The sequence below is a fragment of the Neolamprologus multifasciatus genome, chromosome 7 (assembly GCF_963576455.1).
Source record: "Neolamprologus multifasciatus chromosome 7, fNeoMul1.2, whole genome shotgun sequence".
In the NCBI taxonomy this organism is placed as follows: Eukaryota; Metazoa; Chordata; class Actinopteri; order Cichliformes; family Cichlidae; genus Neolamprologus; species Neolamprologus multifasciatus.
Window position 1 is genome coordinate 49168387 of NC_140445.1, and position 26438 is coordinate 49194824.

The 26438-nt window shown below is 38.5% G+C and overlaps 2 protein-coding genes, 1 long non-coding RNA gene and 1 pseudogene across 5 annotated transcripts in view; 2 read left to right on the forward strand and 2 right to left on the reverse strand.

Annotated features, from left to right (window-relative positions):
* On the forward strand, positions 1 to 20354 carry parvb (parvin, beta). 3 transcript variants are annotated; one of them, XM_085165665.1, is made up of 13 exons: positions 1 to 542; positions 6652 to 6741; positions 7173 to 7243; positions 7378 to 7480; positions 12903 to 13043; positions 13544 to 13659; positions 14205 to 14263; positions 14404 to 14423; positions 16664 to 16725; positions 16828 to 16896; positions 17087 to 17188; positions 17274 to 17346; positions 19459 to 20354. In XM_085165665.1, exons 1-13 carry the CDS (start codon positions 428 to 430, stop codon positions 19533 to 19535), a joined length of 1098 nt encoding a protein of 365 aa, XP_085021791.1. In that variant the 5' UTR covers positions 1 to 427; the 3' UTR covers positions 19536 to 20354. The 3 variants fall into 3 exon arrangements, with proteins under 3 accessions (XP_085021791.1, XP_085021794.1, XP_085021793.1); XM_085165668.1 differs by lacking the exon at positions 1 to 542 and adding an exon at positions 549 to 3205; XM_085165667.1 differs by lacking the exon at positions 1 to 542 and adding an exon at positions 3248 to 5109.
* On the reverse strand, positions 9393 to 12190 carry LOC146515210 (uncharacterized; annotated as a pseudogene).
* Positions 12902 to 25565, reverse strand: LOC146515211 (uncharacterized). The gene is made up of 2 exons (XR_014874984.1): positions 23806 to 25565; positions 12902 to 21158 (listed from the first exon to the last, which is right to left on the reverse strand). It is a non-coding gene; the product is annotated as an uncharacterized LOC146515211 (long non-coding RNA).
* parvg (parvin, gamma) overlaps positions 21150 to 26438 on the forward strand; it is a 14573-nt gene continuing 9284 nt past the window's right edge. Inside the window, 2 exon segments of the mRNA XM_085165664.1 lie at positions 21150 to 23857; positions 25559 to 25659. Of these exon segments, the coding sequence (XP_085021790.1) occupies positions 23721 to 23857; positions 25559 to 25659 (238 nt within the window). The 5' untranslated portion in view covers positions 21150 to 23720.

Here is a 26438-nt window from a genome sequence, read left to right on the forward strand (position 1 = left end):
AGGTTTCCAATTTTCACTCCTGTGCAATGATACGATCACCACAAAATGAATAATTTGTTATATTGAGATAGGTAAAAATAGTAATTTATTGGTTAACTCCAATGGCTTGGTACGGACGTTTTTTGGGGGGAGGCTATCTGTTGTGCCCCCCTCAAACCCAAGAGATGACGCACACGTTGCTTCCCAATCCGACCTGCGGGTGGCGCTGTTGGAGAGCCGGCGAAGCAATGAAGGTTTTACTCACACGTGAATCAGTGGATTGTGTAGATGCCCACCAACCGCCGCTCCTGCTGTTGTTTGCCTGTCTATTGTCACTGTGATTGGACCGTTTTCCTGTGCCTGAACGCAGCACAGGGAGGAGTGAGCATTATTAACGGAGCACTGTGAGAGGGAGAGAGAGGGAGCTTAGGTACACAGAGACACAAACATGTCCGGGGCTCCGACCGTGTCTACGAACCCTCAAACCGCAAAAATGAAAAAGGACGAGTCCTTTCTCGGGAAATTAGGAGGAACCCTGGTCCGGAAGAAAAAGTCCAAAGAAGGTGGGCCATTCGAAGTTTTGTTTTACATGATGGAAGATCCCCATTTTTCTTTTTCCTGCTCGTGTTTCTGTCCATGGTGCTGCAGTCTGCGCTATGGAAATATTCTCCTGTGGGCATCACTGGCAGCTGATTCACTGACTGTTCGCATGACTTCTAACAAGAGGTGTTCAGTGTTGCTTTAACCCGACTTGTGCTTCTTGTTCCCTTTGTTTACCTTGTTTATTATAGCCAGTTGATAAATTCACTGATTTTAAGTTTAAACTGTATTATTGTAGTTCAGATACAGTTAAAGACGTATACACGAGTCAAGGAAACCCAATTTATTTGTGATGAAGAGTGACACAAAGCTTCGCAGCAAGTCCACGGGCTTGGCACATGAGGCAAGTACATATAAATAGATCGCACACTAGACCGGAATCCAAGTTTATGAAAATAAACACGAGTATCATTGCTATTCTAGCAGGAATAGTCACAATTGTCAACTGTTTTGTGCTCTCCCACAACAGTCCCTGAGGCAGCTGTGAAATTTAACGCCTGTGTGTGCATTACAGTGTTTGTGCTTTCTATGCGTGCTCTCCAGCCATGTGTTTGTAATCTCCACTCAAGGGCGGTCGCCAGAAGGCACACGGAGGCATTTTAATGGGTTAGGAGTCCCATTTTAAAGGGTATTCAAGACCCTCAAACCACGTTAATTTGCTTAAATATGCATGAAATGAAGCACATGGTGTCACCGTAAATACACAGAAAATAGTTCACAAAATAATTCACAGAAAATAGATTACGCGTTAGATCTTTAGTAAATTGTCTTATTTATTACTTGTCAAGACATTTGATTAAGCAAAAATGTCCAAAACCTATGTAGATCTGTTGTTTTCAATCAGATTCATGCGATTTTAGATGGAACACGTTTGCATTTTTTTATGTCTGGTTAGACACTTTCTGCATCTTTCTTTATAACTCCCGTCCTAATAGTGGAGTAACTATTAGTTACAGTCTCAGTGTACTGTATTTCATTGCTTACTTTTCACAACGAATAAAACGGTAAGTTTTAAGGAGGTTAAAAAAAAGAAATGTGCTGATGACTACTGAGGGAGTTAATTAGATGATAACTGAGAGGTGGAGTCCTGTGAATTACAGTAATAGTCCTGCTGTTTGAGCTTGAGGTTCAAGCTTCAGCATATTCTGCTTCAGTGAGCTAGATTTGCTGTCCATCAGTATAACTTGTACAACCAAGCAAGCATTTCTCACAAGTAATTTATATATTACTTTGTTTTTGGTTTTCAGAGTTATACTGCTCAGATTTCATGGTTGTAGAGCTGTGCCATTCCTGATTTTTAGCATCCATAGGAGATTGGTAAAGAGTAAAGAGAAAGCTGCAAAGCAATGTGACAGTTAACTTATAAAAGCTCCAGAACCTCACATTAATTTCACCAACACGCAGCTCTCATTGCTACATGTGATGACTATTTCAGATGTGGACAGCCAATCCAATAAAGCCACAGAACCAGTGCCTGCAGTTCTTGCAGCTTGTGAGAGCGCAGTGCCCCTGTGTGGTCAGTGGGTATTGAAGCTCACATAAAACGCAGTTCTGTGCAAGGGAGGCAGTCATAGTGACGTTTGAAGGGAATATCAGTATAACAAAAGAAAGGCATGTGAAGTTTGTGTTGCTAATGGAGCGCAGCGTGTAACTGGGGCTTCTGTTACTTGCGGGTGTGACGCTTTATCTCCCTTAAAGAAAACGCCCAGCGGACTAGTTGTTGCTGGAAAAATGCTTCACTTCTGATGAATAATTAGCGATGGGAGTTTGCACTCCTCAGCACCGCTTCCTCTTACTCAATTAAAAGATGTTGCTTAAGGCGATGTGATGATTTATTTCTTTAGTGCTCGTAATGCAACGTGTACTAGTATGTAACTCAAAATTTCTTTGAAAAAACCCCAAAAACAAAACAGAGAGAGAGCTGGTGCTTTTATAACACAATATAAAGTTGTTGTTGTTGTTTTGTTTTGTTTTTTTAAATTTTGATGGGAGTGGTCTGTTCCAGTATCAGATTTAGCTGCGTGAAAATGTGTATTTATATGTGTACCATTGAACTCATTGGCACAAATATCATGTGTGTAGCAACATGCTAAATGACTGTGTTTTTAGGGAAGTGCACTACATTTTATTTGCAGTAAGCTCCATGCGTTTTAGTTTTACAGTTCATGGTTTTAAAGATTTCCATTTGAGTTATCCCAATCAGGTAAAAATTGCATTGTAAGCCTCAACCTATCCTTAACCTCAAACAGGTCACTGTGGATGTGGTGTATTTAAGAGCTCAATACTATGCTTTGCACCACCATCACCAAAGCACCAATTTAGGGAATGTTATTTTGGAATAATGGAAGTCCTTCCCTTCAAAAGAGTTTAGAGACTTGAAGAATCAATCCCAGGGTGTTGTATGTGGATAGTTAATATTGGCTCATATTCCTGCATTTCTGGAGCTGGTCTTACACAGAACAAGTGTGTCTTTTTTCCTTGATAAGCTGACAGGAAGTCTGCTTTTCACTGACAAGGCTACTTCCTTTTGTCAGCATAAGGCATGTTGTAACAATGATAGTTAAGTGAATAGGGAATGAGAAGACTGTGTCACATCCTTGTTGTTGTAGGATGGATGCTGACAACAGTAAGTGATCAGTGTTTCTTACCAATGTGTGTTTCAATTTTCTTTATTTCCTATTTTTTTAATTTTTAAAAAGCACATTTTTTATAATGTATATTTATATATTTTTAAAGTGCAGCTTATACAAAACTGCTAAACACAGAATATATTTAGCATAATGTTGATTTGCTTTTAGAAATATCATTATATTTGCTATTTAAAAGTTTAGCTTCCACAAAATGTATTTTATGTTTCAAGCAGTTGTGCAAGTACTTGATCAGGGTGGCTCGTTCCTGTAGATCCTGTTGCATAAAGACTTGAAAGATACAGCAAAAAAAAAGGAAAAAAAGTGTATTTATAAGTTTCTTAATAGGAGCTTTTGCAAAATGTCGTTCAACAGTGCACAGTTAGTACCAACATGGGGATTGTTAAAGTAATTCAAGCACTACAGTACTCATTGGAGAGAGCTGAAAATGTCATTTTCTTCTATAAAAGTGGCTCATTAACATCGTCTCATATGCTACATTCACTAAGAGTTGGCAGATGTATGCTTCTGCTAATATGTTGTTCCTGAAAAAATTATCCTGGATTAAATAGCTTTGGACTTCCTTTTACCTTTTGACCTTTTCTTTAATTAGAAAAAGAACACGCTAACATCCTTATAGCAGGAGAGAAAATTAACAGAACAGCTCAGGAGGAGCAAGAAGAGGTATATGCAAGTGTAGACAGAGTAAATACAAGTAAATAAAACGTGTAGTTTATTGAGCTAAATAGTTGAAATTGTCATCCTTAATATCCATAGAAAGAAGCCACTGACGCAAGCTCAGTGTGATCTCCTTGCTGCTGTTACTCACTGGTGCCTGTGCTGTTGTAAATAACCAGAGCTATATTTAAGGCCCAGTCTGTCCTCTCCATACTGCCGCATTATTTATATCTTTCCCTTGTGAGTCAGTAAAACTCCACCCCCCCTCAGGGAGTTGTGGAGCCACACAAGTCGATTTCAGTCTGCTTTACGCTGTTATTTTTGATGCAGGCTGGTTATCCATATAACAGCTTTTTGTTTTCTTTTAATTTAAAGCAAAAGAAATTTGACCATGTGCTCCTGCTGATTTGAGTGATCACTGTTCCCTGTTTGCATGGCGGTTTGCAGTATAGCAGATTTTTTTCTTGAATACGTCCAGTGAAGCTGGCGTAAGATAAATGTTCTTGACTGCAGGCTTTGTTTGTATTGAATTAGTGTACTGTTAACAGACAGTCACTGCCTGATTGATAATCTCCTACATTACAACAGGCTCCGAATGAGCCTGAGAATGGAGCCCTGAAACCAGTGTACTAGTTCTTATGTTGTTGTGAAAAGATTAGACTGTAACTAGTAATCTTTAGTTACTGACCAGTAGACATTAAACATTTTAGAAAATGTTCTTTTAAGTGTTTAAACACTATGCTGCAGTTATAATACAGGTTGCAGGTTACAGTAAATTAGTGATTGTAATACCTCATCGGTCATCGGTTGTCTTTGTCCACGGTTTAATATTCCAGTGGTAGCCAGTGTGTCGGGATGATGTGGTGGGTTTAGGTCCACTGTGGTGTCTTTTTTTCTGTCCCACACACACACACACACACACACACACACACACGGACATTATGTTCAGCCTCTCCTGTAACTGGACCGCATAGGTGGGGTGGAGGGTTGTGACAGAAATACACGTGATGACGCCCCTGACGCTCAGCTGCACCGACTGCAATTCACACACACACACACACACTCTCACACACAAACACACACTTATATACACAAACGCTGCGCACACATACACTCCTGATTTTTCTACCTTCCCTCACTGCCATTCGGACCAAATCTGTTGATTTCTTGATTTGTTGTGAGGACATGGCGGGCCTGCTGTGTGGGACCAAGAGGAAGCAACAAGGTAATGTGAATTTCATGCTGGAGTTTAGGGAAGTTGGATGTGGAAAAGGGGAACCAGAACCTGTTACCTTAGTGCAGTGTTGGTTTAAATGCAGCAGCGTGCTGTTTCGGTTGTTACAAGTATTTTTACTTTTCTGTATAAATCTGCTGCAGTAATTGAGTTATCTTTAATAATCTGACCATTTTAAACAGAGATTTTCTTTTTTTGGTGTGACTGTAAAGCACCAAAGCTGTACCCAAAAGCAGCAGCAATGGAGCCAGATGGACACGAAAGGAGGAAGTAGCACAATTATGATAAAATGCAGCAAAGCAGTTCTGTAATTACAAAGCAAACTGCTGATCTGCAGAGAGATTCAGCCTTTTATCCAGTTATCGGCTCTTGTGAGAAGGCTGAATCAGATAATAAAGCTGCAAGGACCCTTCCTCCTGGGCTAATTGTGTTTATCCTCCCTTCACTCATGCTTTGAAGTTGTCATTTTGTTCAGATTGGAGCACGCTGCTGCACATTTTGTTTAATTTTATTCTCAATTTGAGAAATTTGTTCAGTGCTTTTAATATGAAAACCTTAAAGGGCAGACAGTTTTTTTCTGTTCTCATGTTTTCCTCAGCCACCCTGAGCTGCTTTATAAACAGTGAGTCGGTGAGGTGACAGATTTGAGACCACTGATTGTGGTCCTGCCTTTTGCGGTGTTTAGAACGTGAAATTGCAGGAAGATAAAAAGCAATGTGGCCATTAGGGCTAAAAAGCCTTTAAATCCCTGGAGAATCACAGTAGCCGGGAGTGAAGGCATCTTAGAAGAAATTGATTTTATTAAAAGCTAGACTCAAAGTGTGTGTTATTTATAAGTGTTGGAGTCCCTGCTTGTTTTAATTAGCTGGAGTGATCAATTTTCCCCAACCCAAATTAAAAAAACAAAAACGCAACAGCTTACTCTAAAATTAAGATAGATGCCAAAAGTAGGGGTTCTAGCTTTTTCCTAATGAATAAAAGTAAGAAGAGTAAAAATGAGAAAGTTACAGATGTGTGACACCTGTGCCACCAGCTCCAAGTCAAATCAATTTCAATATTTGAAACCAAGAAAATGTCCTGTGCGTGCAATTCTTTCAAAGCTTCTTATGAAATGGCGAGGATAAGATTGAAGGAATAGTCTGTCTGTAAATTCATATATTGTTCTTTCATCAAATCTCAAACTGTCGAAAAAAAGTTTAATGTTTAAAAGTGGTAAGTCAAAACTGTGTGGAAGTGAAACTATTGCCTAGATGACTAAACAGATCATTAGAGGGGCGGAGCACGCCCAGCAAATAGAGACCAAACTGGCACCACACTTTCCCCATGAATTTTTGTGGTGATCCAGGATTACTGGGTTACTACTTACCAGTAACCCTGACAAGTCTTTGCTTTCGGCTCTCTCATTCGCTCCTCCTTTTCTTTCCCAGAGTCTTTGCACGTCTCATTGTCTGTCGGTCTACCTTCTGTACTGTCTGTTTGCCAGAACGTTTTACAGGTTTTACAGTTTTTTGTGTGTTGTTCTTTTTCAATAAGTGAGTGATCTCCATGAGGAGGGAAAGAATGCCATCAATGCCCCCTTGCTTCCCTCAGGCACAGACATCCATCCAGAAGATACACTGCTGGGTATGTACATAATAACCACATGCAATCACCGCTAATAATATAATATATGACGTAACCTTTATTTGTGTTCATTTCTGACTTAATCTTACTTCAGTGCAAAAACAAAATGCTGTTTTTGCTGCTGGGTGTCAGAGGTTACTGGGGTTACAGACCATAATATGAATATGTTGACACATGTTGACTAATGGGGAGTTTGACAGTGAAGCAGCAGGAAATGAAAGTGGGTGGAGTGGAAACGCCTTTGTCTTCACTGTGAATCACTGTTGACAGGAGTGTGAGGGTGAACACTGTATATTCAATTTTTGTGGCTTGAAGTTTGTACTTGTGTGAGACATTATTATGGCTACAATTGAAAAGCTGTTAAAACATTTAAAGTTGGAAAGAAGAAAAATTATATATGCTAGTATAAACAATTATTTTGTTTTCCACAGAGGAAAATGCTGAGAGGATCATGTTGGACCCAACATCAAGGGAAAATCCTAAGTTTAAAGATCTCTTAAAGGTAGACTGGGTTTAACCTTCTGTGCATAAGCATCTCTGCATTGATAGTGTGATCAGAACAATGACAAAATCATGCGAGAAGAACAAGAGTACAGAAAATGTTCAAAGTTCGATTGTATTCTGATGTGCATCCAGGTCCTGATCGATTGGATCAACAGTGAGTTGGAGGAAGAGAGGATCATAGTCAAGGACCTAGAGGAGGACTGTTATGATGGACAAGTACTGCAGAAGTTATTTGGTGAGAGTGATTCCTCTCAAAATCACTGATCATGATTTACAATATTTGCAGTCTTAGAAAATATCAAATAAATGTGCACTGTCAGCACTGAGTGTATTGAAAATGCAAAGTTTAATCATAAACTTTCATCTAACATGAAACTTACAACAGCACAACATTAATGCTAAAACAAGCTGCACTAACACAAACAAAATATATCACAATGATGGATGGTGTCATTGGCTGGTTGTTGCAATCTGTTGCTTTAGTAAAGCTGTTAAACTATGCATTTTCAATAAACCAAACATTGGCTATATTCAAGAGTTTCCTACTGCATGATGATTTCTTATTGAAGTAGTACTGCAGTGTTATCTTCTAATAGTGACAGTATAAATTTGGGGCAACTGCTAATGTGATTTAACATTATATAAATAAAATTGAATTGAATAAAAAAAAAAAAGCTGAATTAATACCCACTAAAGTTATATTATCCTGGTTGAGCATTGAGCATGAACGTTGTTCAGTTCAGTTCAATTTAATTTAATTTATACAGCGCCAACTCACAACAACAGTTGCCTTAAGGTGCTTTTTATTGCAATGTAAAGACTCTACAATAATACAGAGAAAAACAAAGGAAACCCCAACAGCTCGCTATGAGCAAGCATTTTGGCGACAATGGCAAAGGAAAACTCCCTTTTAAGAGGAAGACAGCTGTGCCAGAAACAGGCTCAGGAGGGGCAGCCATCTCCTGCCACTGGTTGGAGGTGAGGGGAGGAAGACAGGACAAAGACACACTGTGGAAGACAGATTACTAACAACTGATGATTAAAGTGTAGTAACTAGTGTGTAAAGATATAGTGGGTGAGAGAGGGGGAAAAAGATGAGTGAAGAAGAAACATTCAGTGCATCATGGGAAGTCCCCAGCAACCGTGGTCTAATTCAGTGTAACTAAGGGAGCATTCATCGTCACCTGATTCAGAACTAACTATAAGCTTTATCAAAAAGGAAAGTTTTAAAGCCTAATCTTAAAAGTAGAAAGGGTGTCTGTCTCCTGTATCCTAACTGGGAGCTGGTTCCACAAAGGAGGGGCCTGACGGCTGAAGGCTCTGCCTTCTATTTTACACTTAAATACTCTAGGAACTACAAGTACGCCTGCAGGCTATGAACAAAGTCTTCTATTGGGGTGAAATGATATCCTGTGGTCTTTAAGATAAGATGGGGTCTGATTATTTTTATGTTGTTATGTGATGAGAAGTATTATAAATTCAATTCAGGATTCTGCTTGTGAAAACATTTTTGTGAACATTTTATAAACATTAACATCTCTAGATTTACACTATAGTAAAATACATGTTTAATATACTGTGTTAACAACATTAACATTCCTTTGTTGCCTGAAATGTGTCTTCTTTATTGTGCTGCAGTGTCTAGTAAGGTCTTTGGATCCCCCCTTGTGACTGGATTCTGTCATTACAGTATAAAACTGTTAAACACTAACAAATCAGCATTTCAACTAATTGTATAACAGTTACAATATCTATCTATCTATTAGGGGCGCAACGATACACAAAATTCATGGTTCGGTTCGATACTTTGGTGTCACGGTTCGATATTTTTTTCGATACAAAAGAATGTTCATGCTTTTTTAATTTGTCATTTATTAAAATTATAAATATATATTTTAACTCAAAATCACAGTTGTTAAATTTAATGTTGCTGAAACAACAAAGTAATAAAAAAAATCTATCTGATTGAGAAATCACTCATCTTTGGAAAAGAGAGTTTATTACAGAGAAATGGCTCTTTCCAAAATAAAAGCTATACTATACGCTTCTTCCCCACCCAACACAAGGTATAAACCATTAAATATATATAAGTATATAAATTAGTATATAAAGCATTTGTAAAAATATAAAACCATAATATACATAAAACACAATTACTTAAAATAAATCAATAAATACGCAAACACTTTAACCAGTGCTTTCTCAGACTGGATGAGTAACGGGAACCACTCACTGTCGGATCTGTAAGTGCTAAAATTATACTGTTACTCGAACCATCCAGTCGTTCTCTAAAATTGAACATTAACTTTCTTAAAAGTGCTTTAAAAGTCGAAACACCCACAGCTACAAACATCTGGCTGGCACTACCACTTCTAGGTATCCTGCAAAGGATTCTCATTGCATCATTATATGCAACATGCAGCTTCAGCATGCTACATTGTTTGTAGGATGACCACAAGGGGGCAGTATATAGCGGTGTGCAATACGCTTTAAACAAAGCCACTTTAACTGGAAGTGAACAAAAGCTGAATTTGCGTGCAATAGTATTTGCCTGCACATAGAGCTTGCATCGTTGTCTGTACATGTCATCATCATCATTCATTTGCTCAGTAATAAAGTGACCGAGGTATTTCACCTTTTTATGAACTTCAACAGTTTTTTGTGCCAGTTTAAACAAAGGGAAATTTAGCTGTTTATCCTGCTTGGTTCTACATATCAAAACAGCACTTTTAGCAGCATTGTACTCAATGTCATATTGCACACCATATTCAGTACAGACATTAAGAAGATCCTGTAATCCAGCACTGTTTGGACTAAAAACAACCAGGTCATCTGCATACATAAGATGATTTATCAATGTTTTACCTAATATACACCCAGTGTTACGGGCTCTCAGCTGTATGGACAAATCATCAACATATAAATTAAATAAAATAGGAGACAAAATCCCACCCTGTCTGACACCATTGCTGACACCAAAAGGGGCAGAAATACTGCTTCCCCATTTAACCTGCATGTTCTGATGAGCGTACCAGTAAGAGAGAATCCTCACGATGTATTGAGGAACTCCCCGTGTCTTCAATTTATCAAAAAGTTTTCTGTGGTTCACTCGATCAAAAGCCTTAGAGGCATCAATGAATCACATGAGGACAGATGAATTTTTAGCCCTATACAAACTGACTATTTCCTTGAGTGCATATATGCACATGTCAGTGCCGTGCTTTGGTTTGAAGCCAAACTGATTATCCAGAGAAGAGATGAACACACTAACTCTGTCAAACAGGATTCTTTCTAACACCTTAGATAAAATACTGGCTAGTGCAATTGGCCTGTAATTATCCAAACAGCTCACTTTTGCAGCTTTGTCCTTCATAACTGGTACCAGTAAAATACACAGCATTGAGTCTGGTAATATGCCATGAATCATAAACCCAGTGAAACAGAGTGCTAGAAGAGGAGCTAGCCTTAAACTAGCATGTCTTAAATGTTCTGCAGTGATGTGATCCAAACCAGAAGCTTTATTATCAGATAACCTATGAATGGCTTCATATACTTCATATGTCCCTACACTTATTGTGTCATTACTCATGTCAAGATTGTCCTCATATGGATCACTTTTTATACAGTTAAACAACGCACTGTAATGCTGTCTCCATAATGCTGCAATGTTATCTGCCCCAGAAACACCTTCAACAGTTGATGGTAGAGATGGTTTACAGTTATTAAGAGCTTTCACCTCTTTCCAAAAATCTGCCATATTATTACACAGCATTTTCCTGGCCAAAGAATCTGCTCTCAGCATTTGCTCATTTTTAGTTATAAAGCGAACAGCGTACTTATATCTGGCATTCGCACATTTTTTCTGTTCAAATTCTGGGCCTTGTTTAGGTCTACCAGCCATGGCCCAACATTTATAAGCTATGCGAGCTTCATCATGGTACATGGATACATGTTCTTTCCAGCCAGGTCTGATGTTAGGTTTCTTATGCTTATATTGTTTATCAAGCAGTGTACCACTTTCATACAGAGCAGTCACTATATCATCATACATGGAGCAGAGTAAATGTTTATGCACAGCATTCTTACAGTTGACATCCTTGCACAAAATAGCTTCTTTGGGCAAAGAAATGTTGTTCAGATGTATATCGGTATTACTATGATAAGCTAAGAAATCATCTTCACTACATGCTGACCAGTCTAATTTTACACTGGTAGCAATATTAGTAATATTATTCCCAGTTGTTGCTGGCATTTGTTCCACATTCACAGTAAAACCAAAAGGTATATGATCTGACACAGTTACCTCATACCTAATAGTCATGTTTGCTAAAACTGCATGTCCATCAGCTGTACAGATACAGTGGTCCAGCCATGATGTACTATGCCAGGCTTCACTTATGTATGTATAGCTATCTGCAGGCAGTAACACTTTGGTAGACAAGATAAGATTATTAACTTGACAAAAGTGAGTTAAGTGGTTAGCAAACCGAGAACTGCTGTCTGTGAGATCACATTAAAATCACCCAAAACATATATGCTGTAAGTATCGTTGTCTTGAATAAATGCATTAATAAAAGCCAGCCTACTGAGGTATTCTTGCTCATTTTGACAAGATTCATAGGGAGTATAAATATTAAGAATGTTTGTAGCATGCGTGCTTGTTGTTTTTGTCTGCTTCCACTTGTCTTTGCACTAGGATGATGTCGGCGTAAATGTGCAGTCATATTCGTTGTGTTCCTACTAGTGCTGTCAGCGTTAATCTTGTTGACATGACGTTAACGCCACAACACGGCAAATCTCCGTTAACGAGCTACCGCGAATCGCCCCGTGCATGGGGCTGGACAGCGTCAACAGCACTAGTTCCCACTAATGTAATTGAGCATTGCGTGGCACATCCGACATACTGTTTTACTTTTGTCCATGACCCGCTTACCTTGAGGGTCATACTTCACATAAAAACCAAAATAGTTCCAAACGCCACATCTGAATGAGGGTGGTGGAGGTTCAGTTTGCCATGTTGCAACGAGCTTAGCTTCTGTCTCGCTAGCTTGCGCTGCGCTCAGTGGATCTGCGCTCGACAGTGCAGCCTAGGCGGATAAGTCGAACGCAGATCCACTGAGCGCTCAACACAGACAGCATCGTCAGAAGAAAAGTTGATAAAATAAATAAAAAAATTTGTATTGTTCGATACATATGCCTACCGAACCGAAAGCACTGTATCAAACGGTTCAATATCGACAGAGTATTGTTGCACCCCTACTATCTATCTATCTATCTGTCTGTCTGTCTGTCTATCTATCTATCTATCTATCTAGCTAGAAGCAGTTCATACAAAATGCATACATAATTGCATATGTTCCTGAAGTGTTAAGAACAACAGTTAAAATGCACAGCAAGAAAATATTTTCTGTGAATTTTGATGTGTGATTTCTTGCAAAGAAGTTCTCACGCTTCTTTGTCACTTTTGGTCTTTGTTAAAATTTAGCCTCACAGAGTTAGTCTACATTTATAGATCCACACTGTTGTCTGCAAAAGATATTTCTGTCTATTTATTTCGTTTTTTTTAACTAGACCTAATCTGTTAGCTTCTAATTTTTTGATGCTTTCTTACTTTTCTCTATGTGGTAAAACACAACTTTTTCCTGTTTTTGCGACAGAAAAGTTGTCAGGCAGAAAGCTGAACGTGGCGGAGGTGACGCAGTCAGAAATTGGCCAGAAACAGAAGCTTCAGACGGTGTTAGAAGCTGTCAACGATGTGCTGAGGCCTCATGGCTGGACCGTTGAGTGGAGTGTAGACTGTGAGTTTTTGTGCTGACTTCAGTGATATGCTGCTTCCTCAATTATGTATTGCATAAATTACAGAACTCTTAAGGAACATAGAAAACACCTGAAGCATTAGAGGTTGATATATTTGGAATTTCCATCATCTTTCATCAGATGTTCACTTCCCAACAAAAATCTTTCAACTGCATCCATCCTAAGATACGATAATCACCATGAGTCATCATCATCATTAGGATTTTATTCTCAGACTTTGAAAGGCTTCTGTCAGAGCCACAGAAGAGATTGTAAAATCTGAATAATACTCCTCCTCACAAGAGACAATATGTGAGTCCATCAGCTAGTTTGTGTAGTTAACGATGACTTTACTTCGTCGTGCTTTATCCTTTGTCAGCTACAGGTTTTTGGTGTTTCTTTTTGAAAAGTGGTGTTTCTTCAAAAGTTTCGAAAATTGTTCACATTTTTATGTGAACTTGCTCTTTGAAAGAGGGTTTAATCTTCACTTTATTTTTTACAGCTATCCACTCAAAGAACCTGGTGGCTATCATCTATCTTTTGGTGGCTCTCGCTATGCACTTCCAGGCCCCAATCAGGCTGCCCGAGCACGTCTCCGTACAGGTGGTGGTGGTCAAGGTAAAGGCTCCCATTAGTTTCCCTACATCTGTGTCCCTCCCTGAGCCTGGTTTCTTCCTGTTAAAATGAAGTTTTTTCTTCCCTCTGTCACCAAGTGCTTGCTAATGGGGTTCTTTTTCTCTTTGTATTATTGTAGGGTCTTTATGTTACAGTATAAAGCATCTTGAGGTGGCCATTGTGATTTGGTGCTATATAAATAAAATTGAATTACACTAAATTGAATTACAATCAAAATAAGAGAAAATGGAAACAAGTAGAGATTTGTTTGTAAAATCACAAATACATCATTAGAAATTGCTTTGATGGTATCATCATCATAACAGTCCTCCTCCTCTAGCTATTTGTGTAAAAACACAAATAGCCAAGACCAATCCAAAACATGATACAATGAGGCATGTGACAGCTGCTTCTATCTCTCTTTATCTTTCTGTCTTTTTTTCTTACTGTGATTTGTTACATGTGATTATCATAATGGTGTATCATCAAATGTATTTATTCTCTCATGTAATAACGTAATCAGTAGAATTTATCGCATGTCTGTGCAGAAACGAGAAGGCATCCTACAGACAGCTCTAATGACCAAGGAGCTGACGAGCACCACAGAGTAAGAGTTGATTCTTAGTAGTTATGCTTTTAAGTATTACTAGCATCTGATGCATTGCATCATAACTGGAGGCTAGAAAACGTGGTGCACAGAGAAAAAGAATTGTTGTTGATATTTTCTTCTCATTTTTTGTTTTTCAGAATGATGATGGGAAGATTTGGTGAGCTTCTGAACACATCTCTTTAACACTGTGGAAATACTGATCTTCATTTATTTAGCATTTATTATTTTTGTTAAAACAATTATTATCTTGAGAAAATGTTCAATTATTTTTATAAAGGAAATATTAATAGCTCAGTAAAGACTTAACCTGGCTCCAGCCTTTACCTCGGGGTGAGGAACTCCAGGCCTCAAGGGCTGGTGTCCTGCAGGTTTTAGATCTCACCCTGGGTCGACACACCTGAATCAAATGACTAGTTCATTACCAGGCCTCTGGAGAACATCAAGACATGACGATGAGGTAATTTAGCCATTTAAATCAGCTGTGTTGGATCAAGGACACATCTAAAACCTGCAGGAAACCATCCCTTTAGGCCTAGAGTTCTCCCACCCCTGCTTTACCTAATGGAAATCATACTATATGAGAGTCATAAACAAGCACGTTTTAGTTTGCTTTCAAGGAGGCAGGCTTATATTTTTTTGAAAGTGGTCTTGAGTAATAGTTCTCCAGGCTTTCTGGATGTCTTTCAAGGTTTTTCTTTGGACACTGGCTGCTGTTTCACTCATTTGTAGTCCAGACGTAACCAGTTTGAGGTCGCTGTAGATCAGCAGGTAGAGCAGGTCCTCTACTAATTAGAAGGTTACTGGTTCGAGTCTGCATGCCAAATATCCTTAGGCAAAATACTAACCCCAAGTTGCTCTCTGATGCATCCATCAGTGTGTTAGATGAAAAGCACCTAGACATAGAAAAAAGGTCTTGAGTGAATGAGGCATGTTGTATAGAGTTCAGATATAGTAACAAGCGCTATATAGGAACCAGTCCTTTTACCAATTTCAGAGGAATGTATTTGTTCTTTTTAGTGAATAAAAAACAAGTACATTAGTTAATATTAGTTATTTAAGACAAACAGATGAATCATTCAAGTTTTATTTTTAAAAAGGCACCTAACTAAGGGATGAGCTAGTGGTGTGTCTACACATATCAGACAACTCAGCAAAGAAACTATTTTAAATTTTATCTTTAGGCAAACTTTTGCTAGCAGCCTGTTACATAAACACATAATACAAAATAATATTCTTGGACCAACAATGTGTTTCCAAAAGAGCCATTAATTGAAAACATGACATATCTGAAGTTTAAAAAAAACTGTTCAGAAACTGGAAATGAGGAGGACAAGAGGAGAAATGACAGGCCTAAAAATGATCTACAGGAGATAAACATGACTGAAAGTCATTTCCTTTAGAAATGGCAAAAATCCAGCAAAGACCTTAGCAATGCATCTGGACTTTCAGTTGATCCATCTGCTGTTCACTGAAGCCTCCTAAAATGGTCTGAAACGGAGGGGTGGCTGTCAAGAAGCCATTCTTCAAGAAGCGAAACAGAGACAAAAGGCTGAGGTATGCCAGATGACACAACTACTGGACTGAAAATCAGAGGTTATGGGTCTTATGGAGTGATCATTTCAAATATCTAATTTTTGGTTCAGATTATCATCACTATATGCGGAGGAAGTAAGGAGAGAGGTAAAACAGTGAGTGTTTACAGAAATGTGACAGTGGAACATCAGATTTTGATTCACAATGCGGAGATCTTTTATAAAGTTTCTGATTAGCAACAGCTTCATTTTCCAGCATGACAGTGATCTCAAACACACTACCAGTGCAGTAAAAGCATAACTAAAGACTAAAAAAAATAAAATAATAGATTGCTATTACTCATGGATTGGCCTCCTCAGAGCTTGGGCTGCAACACTCAACACAAGAACAGGACAAAAGGCAGCGAGTCAACATCCAAAGAAGAGCTTTGAACGTCTTCAAAGAACCTGCAGAACTATTGCTGAAGAATAGTTAAAGAAATGACAGGAAAGCTGCGTAAGAGAGTTCAGGCAGCGATGAAGCCTGTCCATAAGGTTGGGATTATAGATCTGGGCTTAGAGCTTAGATTATCATTGATGATGAGTTCGGCCTTATGTTAATCACAGTAGAATAGGTCAAAACATGACAGTAATAAGTTTTAAGTAAAAATTAAACAAAGAAGACTCTTAATAGCAAAAGACAGACAGGCAACAGACCTTTTGACACCATATTCCATCAGATCTCCTGATCTAAACCAATCAGCTACGGTCTATACATAAATGTGGGAGATTATAGCAGTATCAGTCTTCTTTTTGACATGGTTGACAATTCCTAAAATATGAAACCGAAACACTTTTAACCGTGATGTTTTTTTCTCTTTGCCAGAGAGAGATGCATTTGACACTTTGTTGGATCATGCGCCTGACAAGCTTAACGTGGTAAAAACGGTAAAAAAGGATACCTTTCCTTCCTACAATAATAATGTCTATGACTTGCATGTGTTGGCAGTCATGTTGTAATACTTAATAATGATCTGAATCTGCTTCCAGTCACTCATCACCTTTGTGAACAAACACCTAAACAAGCTGAATCTGGAAGTTACTGAGCTGGAATCTCAGGTAAAATATTTCTGTAGAACCTATGGCCCTTATTATCAAAGTCAAATGACAATCTATGAATTTTTCATGCATGTTTTATCCTTGGTTCAGATTGTGATTTTCATATAATACAATATTTCTTTGAGCAGAATGTGCTTCTTTTTTATTTTAAAAGAATGTGCAATATTCGTGTGTGTGTGTGTGTTTCCAGTTTGCTGATGGAGTTTACCTGATTTTACTGATGGGGCTGCTGGAAGACTATTTTGTCCCACTGTATAACTTCTTCCTCACACCTGAGAGTTTTGAGCAGAAGGTGATTTTAGATTAAAAAGTCAAAAAAGAATTTTAGCAGGTGATGAAAGTCGCTTTTAACTGCCATTTTTATTTTCCCCTCTAAGGTCCACAATGTGGCATTTGCCTTTGAGCTGATGCAGGAAGGAGGCCTAAAGAAACCCAAAGCCAGACCAGAAGGTATTTGTTGTTGTATTACATAATCGTATCATTTACAGGAAGATTGCCTCATTGTTGATCTGCTACAGCAGCAGTAATTTTAAAAGTTGTCCAGTAGGTGGAAACCTTGTCTTACACTCTAAAACTGGATACATGCTGCTGTGTTAGTTCAGCTCTAAGTTGTATTTTGTAGTCATATCCATATCTTTTATTAGAGATTAAAGGAAATTAAAATGAATTGAATAAGACTTTATTGCTTTATGACCAAAATATGACAAATGATTTCCTTAATTTGTCATATTTTAGTCTCTTGAAATCATTAAGGTCTGAATTTGGTTAAAAAACGTATTCATTATGTTATCTGATACAGCGGATTGATCACTTGAACAAAATTTAAGGTGAAGTCTTCCACTGAGCATTGCAACGGTTCCTTCTTTCCATTGTGTTGCCATGCAGAATTCCTCTTCGTGTTGAATTTAAATTTGACCAATAGTATTTTTTTCTTTATTTTTTTTTTTGCTTGTTAATTTAGTTGCACAGCTTTTGCAGTCTTTGCAGCTGCAGCTGAAGAATTTCCCTTCAGTGATTAGTCAAGGTTTTTTTTAACTCCTGTTGTAAAGAAAAAAAATCAATGAACAATTTCATGAATTAATGAAATGAATGAATAGCTATAGCAGGCCTGCATAGGCTTGTCGGATACTGCAAATTCACAAATACTGCATATACACCATACTCCACTTCATTAGATACACCTGTTCTGCTGCTTGTTAACTCAAATTGCCAATGTCGTGGCAACAACTGAGTGCATTTAGAAATGTAGACAACCAAGACAACCTGCTGAAGTTCAGTGGGGGGAAAGGGTGATTTAAGTGACTTTGAATGTAGCATGGTTGTTGGTGCCAGACAGGCTCATCTGAGTATTTCAGAAACTCCTGATCCCCTGTGATTTTCCCACACAAACATCTCTAGGGTTTATGCAGAATGGTCTGAAAAAAAGAAAGTACATTGTTGATGCCAGAGGTCAGAGGAAAATCTCCAGACTGCCTCGAGGTGATAGGAAGGCAACAAATTTGGGCTAAACAGCATTAAAGCATAAATACCACAGCTTCCCTGAGTGTTGTTGTTGAGCATGTCTATCACGTTATGACCAATGTCTACCCTTCTTCTCATGAGTGCCTCTAGCAGGATAACGCACCATGTCACAAAGCTCAGATCATCTCAAAGTGACAATGAGTTCAATGAACTCAAATGACCTCCACAGTCTCGATCTGTGCACCTTTGCAATGTGGTGGAACAGGTGACTGACATCATGGATGTGTAGCTGGCAAAACCTGAAGCAGCTGTGTGATGCTATCATGTCAATATGGACCAATCTCTGATCTCTAATGAATGTTCTGGCACTGCGTTGGATCTATGGCATTAATAATTAAGGCCGTTCTAAAGGCAAAAGGGGTTCAACACAGTGCTAGCAAGGTGTACCTAATGAAGTGACAGGTTAATGTAGATATTGAAAGACACAGTTGAGCAAAACAAAACTTGATATCTGTGTTTAGAGGCATACATATAACACGCTTCATTTAAGCATTTACTGCACTGCGCACAGCATGCAGTATAAATGCTCTGATCAGTGTAAAGGTTGTTGTTTCCACATCTGTGGGTTCATTGTAAACAAGAGAGGAGGCCCCAAACAGGGAAAGCTGAATGTTCAGTTTCTGTTAAGGCAGGCTAGTTTGGTAAATTCTAATAATCAAATAAGCTCTTATGTAGAACATGTGATGCTTGCAGAGAGAACAGAAAGTCCTTTTGTGCCTTTGAATCTCTTTGTAAGAAGTAATACATCATCTAAGGATAATTTGCAAAGTTTTGGGAGATATTTTAAGCACCATTTAGTTTCCAAAATTACAAATAACCTTTTGAGGGAAACAGTCTAACAGCAATGATAGAACTGGCTCCTTTTCATGTTAAATATGATTTTATGGTAGCATAGCTATTTATTTTGTTCTTCAGTATTCCAGCCATCCAATTTTTCTTGTTAAGATAATTATCGAACATGCCAAGACAAGGCAATCGTTTTTTTCCCCAAACCAGTTCGGGGACACCAGACTTCAATAATGTCTGCTTTTTCTTTTCTAGATGTCGTCAACCTGAACCTGAAGTCCACCCTCAGAGTCCTTTACAATCTATTCACCAACTACAAAACCTCTGCATGAGCTTTTCCCGTCTTTAACGCCTGGCATTACTCTGAACACTGCCCTGTGCCTGCACTGATATTATACATTACAGTCTGGACACTGTAGGAGACCAACTGGGACTGAAAGTCATCATTATGTGGGACTTAAAAAGCCCCAGGGGGTCTAGCCAGAAAAAGGCTCTGAACGCTAGTATTTAATCTTCCCCAAATGTCAGTATTTATTTTTCCCTCCTCGAATGTTAACTGCAACCCAGGAAACTCTGCAACCTTTAGCCCTGCATTTGAATACGTAGCAATGACGGGGAAATGTTAAAACTGGAAAAGGTTTGTGTGTCATACTGAACTCAATACGCTCCATCATAGATTATTATAGAAAATTATAAAATGCTGTAATAAATTATCAAGTGTCTCAGAATGCTTTTCATAAATATGAATGTAATCATTAGCTATTTTCTTTGAAAAGAATTTGATGACTATATCGGAAATTTTCATGTCCATAAAAGCCAGAAAAATTACACATTTTCTGTTTAACCTTCACAAAAAACTGTTTTATGTGGAAAGTTTGGTCTGTGAGGTTTCAAGTTGACAACAAATTGTCATTTAAGGCTAAATATAGAATACCCCTATAATAAAATTCACCAAAACGTAGAAAATACATCCATGGTGCCTTTGAATGACCTTTATATAATCCATTATTTGTTCTTATGTAAAGTACAAATAAAATTTTGTCATTAAACAATACAGCATACTGTAATTATATATAAATTATATTTTGTTTTGAATATTTGCAGTCTGTAGATGATAAAACTGTACAATTAAATAGCTCAAATTGTTTGAATCCAACTGGACCTTTCTTTGTGTGTCCGCCTGGTACTCCAGCTTCCTCCCACACTCCAAAGACATGCATGGGGTTATCTTAATTGGTGATTCTAAATTGGGCATAGGTGTGAATGTGAGTGTGAACAGTTGTCTGTCTTTATGTGTTAGCCCTGGAACAGATTGGCAACCCATCCGGGGTTGTTGGAGAGGCTCCTGCCCCTTGCAACTCTGAACTGAATATAGAATTAAGAAAATGGATTAATGATTTAATGATTAATGGTTTCACAATGAACTCACCCGAAACTCTGGTTGATTGGGACCCACACCCAGTTCCACACCTTGGCTCAGGCAATTAGAGGATCATCAGGGGGTCCTTTTGTCCCTCTGTGGGGGGATACTCCCACTAGGTTTATATCTGGGACTCTCCACCATTTGACCTTAGAACTGAAGAAGCTTCTCGGATGAGAGGTGAAACGTCTTCAAGTAACTTAAAGAAGTCCAGACGCTTTTCTTTGCAAGCTCCTTTGACCTTATCAGTTACAAGTAAGTGACACCCTAACAAAGTTTTAACTAAGTACTGAATAATTTTGCCTTTGCTTTTGGATGATGTGTACTGCGTTATGCTGCTTCCAGTGTTTAAGTAATTTGAAAACACATTAAAGCCCATTAAAATTCTAAGAATTCAAGATCTTTGCAACTCTTCTTTATGCATGCAGTCAGTTAGCTTAGCTTCACTCAGACTGAAACAAGGAAACAGTTGAGAGCAGCATGTTGAATATCCTGAGGCAAGATGCTGAATCCTAAGTTGCCCCCAACCAATTCACTGGAATGAAAGACTGTGACTGTTAAGTTAAAGGTTCTTTGCTTCACATAGAAAAACCTTGTCTTAATGTGTGCGTGTGTGCGTGTGTGTGTGTGTGTGTGTGTGTGTGTGTGTGTGTGTGAAAGAGACTGCTTCGAGTGCTCAAATAGAATAGAAAAGCACCATATAAGTATAAGTCCATTTACTAGTATTTGTTTAACAAAGCTAGGCCTAAATCCAGAAACAGTGTGTGAAAAAGTAAGAACTAATCTTATGTCATTTTGGAGGAATTTTATCCCACTCTTCTACTTCTGCAAACTCTAAAATGCTGCTTCAGTTCATTGAGGTTTGCAGGCATTGCAGTTCTTTTAAGGCTTGATTTCTTTTTTCAGCCATTCTGTTGTAGATTTGCTGCTCTTTTTGGTATCATTGTCCTGTTGCATCAACCACTTTAGGTCAAGCTTTGACTATCAGACAGATGGCCTTACCATTTGACTCTAGAATACTTTGGTACACAGAGGAGTTCATGGCTGGCTGCAAAACAGGCCCAAATCATCAAACCTCTACCACTAATAGTTGGTATGAAGTCTTTATACTGATATGCTTTTATTTCATCTCCACTTTGGTCTTATCTGTCCAAAAGACATTGTACCAGATGGCTTGTTGTTTGTTTGAATGCAACTTTGCAAAGCTCTAGCATTTTATTTTTCTTTTGCAATTTCCCCGAGCCCTGTATGATCTGACCTTGTTGTGAATTTTCTGGGGTGCCCACTACTGGGAAGATTGGTAAGTGTTGTGAATGTTTTCTGCTTGTGAAGAATTTTTTTAGTATAAAATGATTGACTACAAATTGTTTGGAAATTGGCAAGAGTTGTTTCTTTACAATCACTGCTGATGTCTTTCCCCCTGTGGCATTGTAATAACACATACCTGAATACTCCAAATCTACAAACTGCCAAAACCTCTTCTTTTGTGCTCACAGTTTTTCTTGTGCATTGATTGGCAGCACCTGGCTGCCTACTTACCTTCTTAATTGCTTTTGAAACAGTAAGGGTGTACTTTTTCACACACTGCTTTTGTGTTTTGGCTTGTTTTTTTGCTACATAAATAATGATAAGGTAAGGTGTGTCATTCTGTTGTTAATCCAAGGCTGTAATTAAACAATTTTAAGACCTGATGTAGAACAATTTATTGTCCTGGTACATAAAATCTTAAAGTTGAAGAATGGTTTACTTTCTTTTTACCTCTTTTTACTGTACATTATTAATATGTTCCATGTTATTCCTATACTATACTCTTTAATAGCATGTTTTCTCTGAACTATGCATAGTACACATATTTTAAATCATATTTAAAAGTTCACGCTGTTGCTTCCCGCCTTGAGTGCAGTGTGTTCTTGCCGTTCCAGGGGAGTCCGAGTCAGAGTGTCTTTATATTGACCAGCCTTTCAGACAGCTCTCCAAGGAGACCCGGACCTATTACTGCTCTCCTGAAGCAGAGCTGGCCCTGCGGTGACACCTCAAGACCTGCTAAGATGTACAGTGCACGACTGCTCATGCATTTTCGAGCCGGTTTGAATTATCGAGAGAATGGATGAGTCAATTCAGACCGAGTTAACACTGGCTGGTTCACCAGTGTGTGTCTGAATTTTTTTTCTGTTTAATCTAGGCTATCAGAAAAATAAATGTGTGGAATCAAGCAGAATGGGAATTTTATTTTATCAATTGCTTGTGAGATAGGTTAAATTTGCTTTGGCTTTCTGAGCGAGATTGGCTTTTGAACAGACAGTTCCTTCAATTTGGGTTTAGCTAAAGGAATTATAGGTTTATTTTAGGCCTTTATTTTCTTGTCTCGTTCCTTTGTTGCTATGGTAACCTTCCACATCCCCTAAATTGCCCCTCGTCTGACTGATGGGTGGTCCTTTTTCTTTTCTTCAACAAGGCCAGTGCACAGACAGAGGTCGGTGTTTTGTTGTCTATCTTTGCTTTGCTTTTTCTTTTCCTTTTAATGTGTTTGTTGTGTAACCGAGAAGGCTGGAGACCAGATGACGGCAAATTGATCCGGGTGGTCACAGATGGAGATGTGTGAGCTGAGCCTGAGTGGTTCAGGCCTCTGAGTGTCACGCTTCTCACGGCCCTCCTGAAGTGTAGTTTTCAAAACAATACACTTATACCCAAGAGTCTTCCCTGTTCTTGTTCGCTCAATGACTACTTATTATTAAAGTCTTATCCAGGGTTCGTGTCACAGAGCATAAACGCCCCTATCAGAAAACGCTCAGCGTCGAAGCCAATATCAAAAAGAGGAAGTACTATCTTCTTCTCTGCCACATCCTCTCATGCGCTTATCTTCCTTTTCAACCCTGTGACATGTTATTTTCTTTCAAGCCAACAGTTTGAAATTGAGTACAGCCAGACCTTTGCATTGATAGAAATAACAAGAGTCTATTCAGATTGAGTGCAGCCCTCCACTTCTGATATATCGCTGTTTTGACAGTTGTGGAGTTGACATCAGCTAAGGAACTCAATTCTGCCGAGTCGCTCCCAGAGTGCTGAAGGTAAGCTTATTCAAAAAGACTTTTTGTTTATGACCTTGTTTGAAAGTTACTGTCAACCTCAGGAAAAGGAAGCCACACACAATCTAAACACCCAGAGAAAGAGAAGTTGCTCACCGAGGCGTTTCTGTTCCACAGATCCAGGAAACAACCGTTTGACAAGCTCCAGGTCACGTCTGTTTTGTCAGAGTGTGTTGCTTTATGTGTTTGCTGTGCTTTGTTTCAGGCCATATGATTCAAAATGTTCAGAGAAACAAGACCAGCTCCTGTAACTCTGCAGGGACCTGAAGTTCTTGATCTGATGAGTTTGCCGTTGAGAAAAAAAAGAAAAGGGAAAAAAAGAAGTGAGGAAGTTAAGTGGCTTCCTGTTTTGGTAATACGTGTTTTTGGAACAGATCGATTCTAAACCAGATCAGATTCTGTCTTTCTCTGTGTTTTTAGAAACGTGTAACACCTTCAGTCAGAATAATATACCTGCATTAGAGGTTCTGTGTGGCTGAGCTGCGCACAAGGCTGTTTTTTTCTTTGTACTTTGAAAGCAACAATTCTGAGATACAAGATTTCCTCTCAAAGGTAAGCTGTCTGCCATCACAGCCGGCATTTTTTACTGCTGGTCAGTCCTCAAAACCAGCTGAAAACTGAGCAGTATGGCTCCGGACACCCTACTGAGGCACCACTGAGAGTATTTTCTGCCAAACATATTCATGGAGAAAGTGTTTCTTCATTCTTCTGTGCTTTACAACCCACTTTCCCCCCTGAGAAAGTTGGAACAAATTGTGTACAAATTGTGTATTGTGATGAAAGCAGAATTCAGTGATTTGCACATCCTTTAAACCTTGCCTTTGGGGTGCAAAGAGAAATGGTAAAACTGCGAAGTGTTTAAAAATAGAGATGCACATTTTGAATTTGAAGCCAGCAACATGCTTTGGAAGAGGTTATATTAGGGCTTTGTTTCCTGCTGGGTGTCTTTTAATAACACTCCAAGCATGTGGTAAGTCTTAAGACCAACTGATTGAAAGTAAAATGTTTTTCTGTTCTTGCTTGAAATAGAATTATTATCTTCCTCTTTGTATTTTACATCAAAGTAGGAAATTGACCGGTCCCAATATTTTCAATAGTTGACTATTCTGACTAGAGGAACGTGATTTTACCATCTGGACAATTTTAATAAGGAGTCATGCTGTTGTGCAGAGTGTGGTTTGACTTTGTCTAGCCAAAATAAGCAGGGTCTTCTTGAAAAGGACATCTGGATTGCAACAATGAAACTCTGTACCTTTTAGCATTAATAAACCCTTCTCAAAGTTTGCAAGTTTGCTGTTTGCTGTTTACATGAACGGTTCATGTTCCCTTTAATCCAGATGTTGTATTCATGTCTAAAAAAATGTACAGTTTTAATTAGTACACCACAAGACATCACCTCTGTTCAAATGAGTCCAAACTCATTTATTTTGCATGGAAATCTTTTTAAAATTTGATTTGTAGATGGAACAATGGAGTTTACAGCACTGTTTTTGTAGATGTTCTTCTGGGCCCATGCAGAAAAATGTCTGGTTTGCCTCTTGTTTGCATGCAGAGATTTATTATTTTTTTAGATCCACATCCAATTGAAGCTTGTGGTAACAATTTAATCCCCCACCCCCCAACAAAATCAGCTGGTGTCAAGAAGTTCTACCTCACCAATACTTAACAAATATATAAAAACAATAGATTCTAATGTAAATCATCCTCTGAGCTGGAAGAAGAGAAGAGAGGTACACCGCTATTTGATCTTTAAAACTTTGAGAACCCTGCTTGATCTTGTATTGATGTCATACACTGTGTATTAGAAATTCCTGTAGTTTTTTGTAATTTTATGTAAATGTGTTGACAGGTCAGCAGAGGTGAAGATATCACTTTGCAGAGGAATGATGGAGGAGAACATCTTTAATTATCAGAAAGAAGAAGAGCCTGTGGAACTTGAGTCTTTTCAGGGTATGTTTGCATTTACTTAAAAGGTCAATCTTAGTCATCAGTGATTCATGTGGCACATGTAAAAGATCATCCCAGTGACCTCATATTGAAAATTGTGTCTGCCTTGTGCATTTCTATTAGACTTTCGCCAATATTATATAATGAGGATAATGAATATAGACGTGTCCAGTCTATCTGTAATCATTTAAACCTGCAGGACATGACCTTCGGATCATTTGGGGCACTGATGTTGTGAACTTGAAAGGTGACAGTTGCTCATTTACACATTTAGCAGACATGGAGGAAATGAGTTTAGGTCCAGTATTCTCTTTCATGTGAAATCTGGTGTGCTCTGGTCTCTGCCACCTCCTGCGGTGAATATCTGGTTTTTAATTTGCTGAATCCTCCACTATGTTCCCCGGCTAGTATCAAAGTTTTTGTGTACCGAATGATGGGTTTATAAAACACCGACTTCATCGAGAAAGCAGTTCTGTTGGGAGCTGAAATTGGCCACAATTCAAAAGCATTGCATAAAGATGCAAGACGCTCCATACAGCAGAGTTGGAGTGGGCTTGTCTTTCTAAGTAAAGCAATAGATTTCGGATAATTCTTTGATCCATACTTCACATAAAATTATGATTCACGCAGCTTAATTATATTGCCAAGTTAGAAGTTCTGCCGAGATAGATTAGACTAACCGAAACAGCTTTGCGGGCTCTGCTGATTTCTATGTTGCTCGGGAGGGCTGGATGTATGAAGGAAATGCATTTGAAAATGGCCAACCTCAAAGTATATGTATA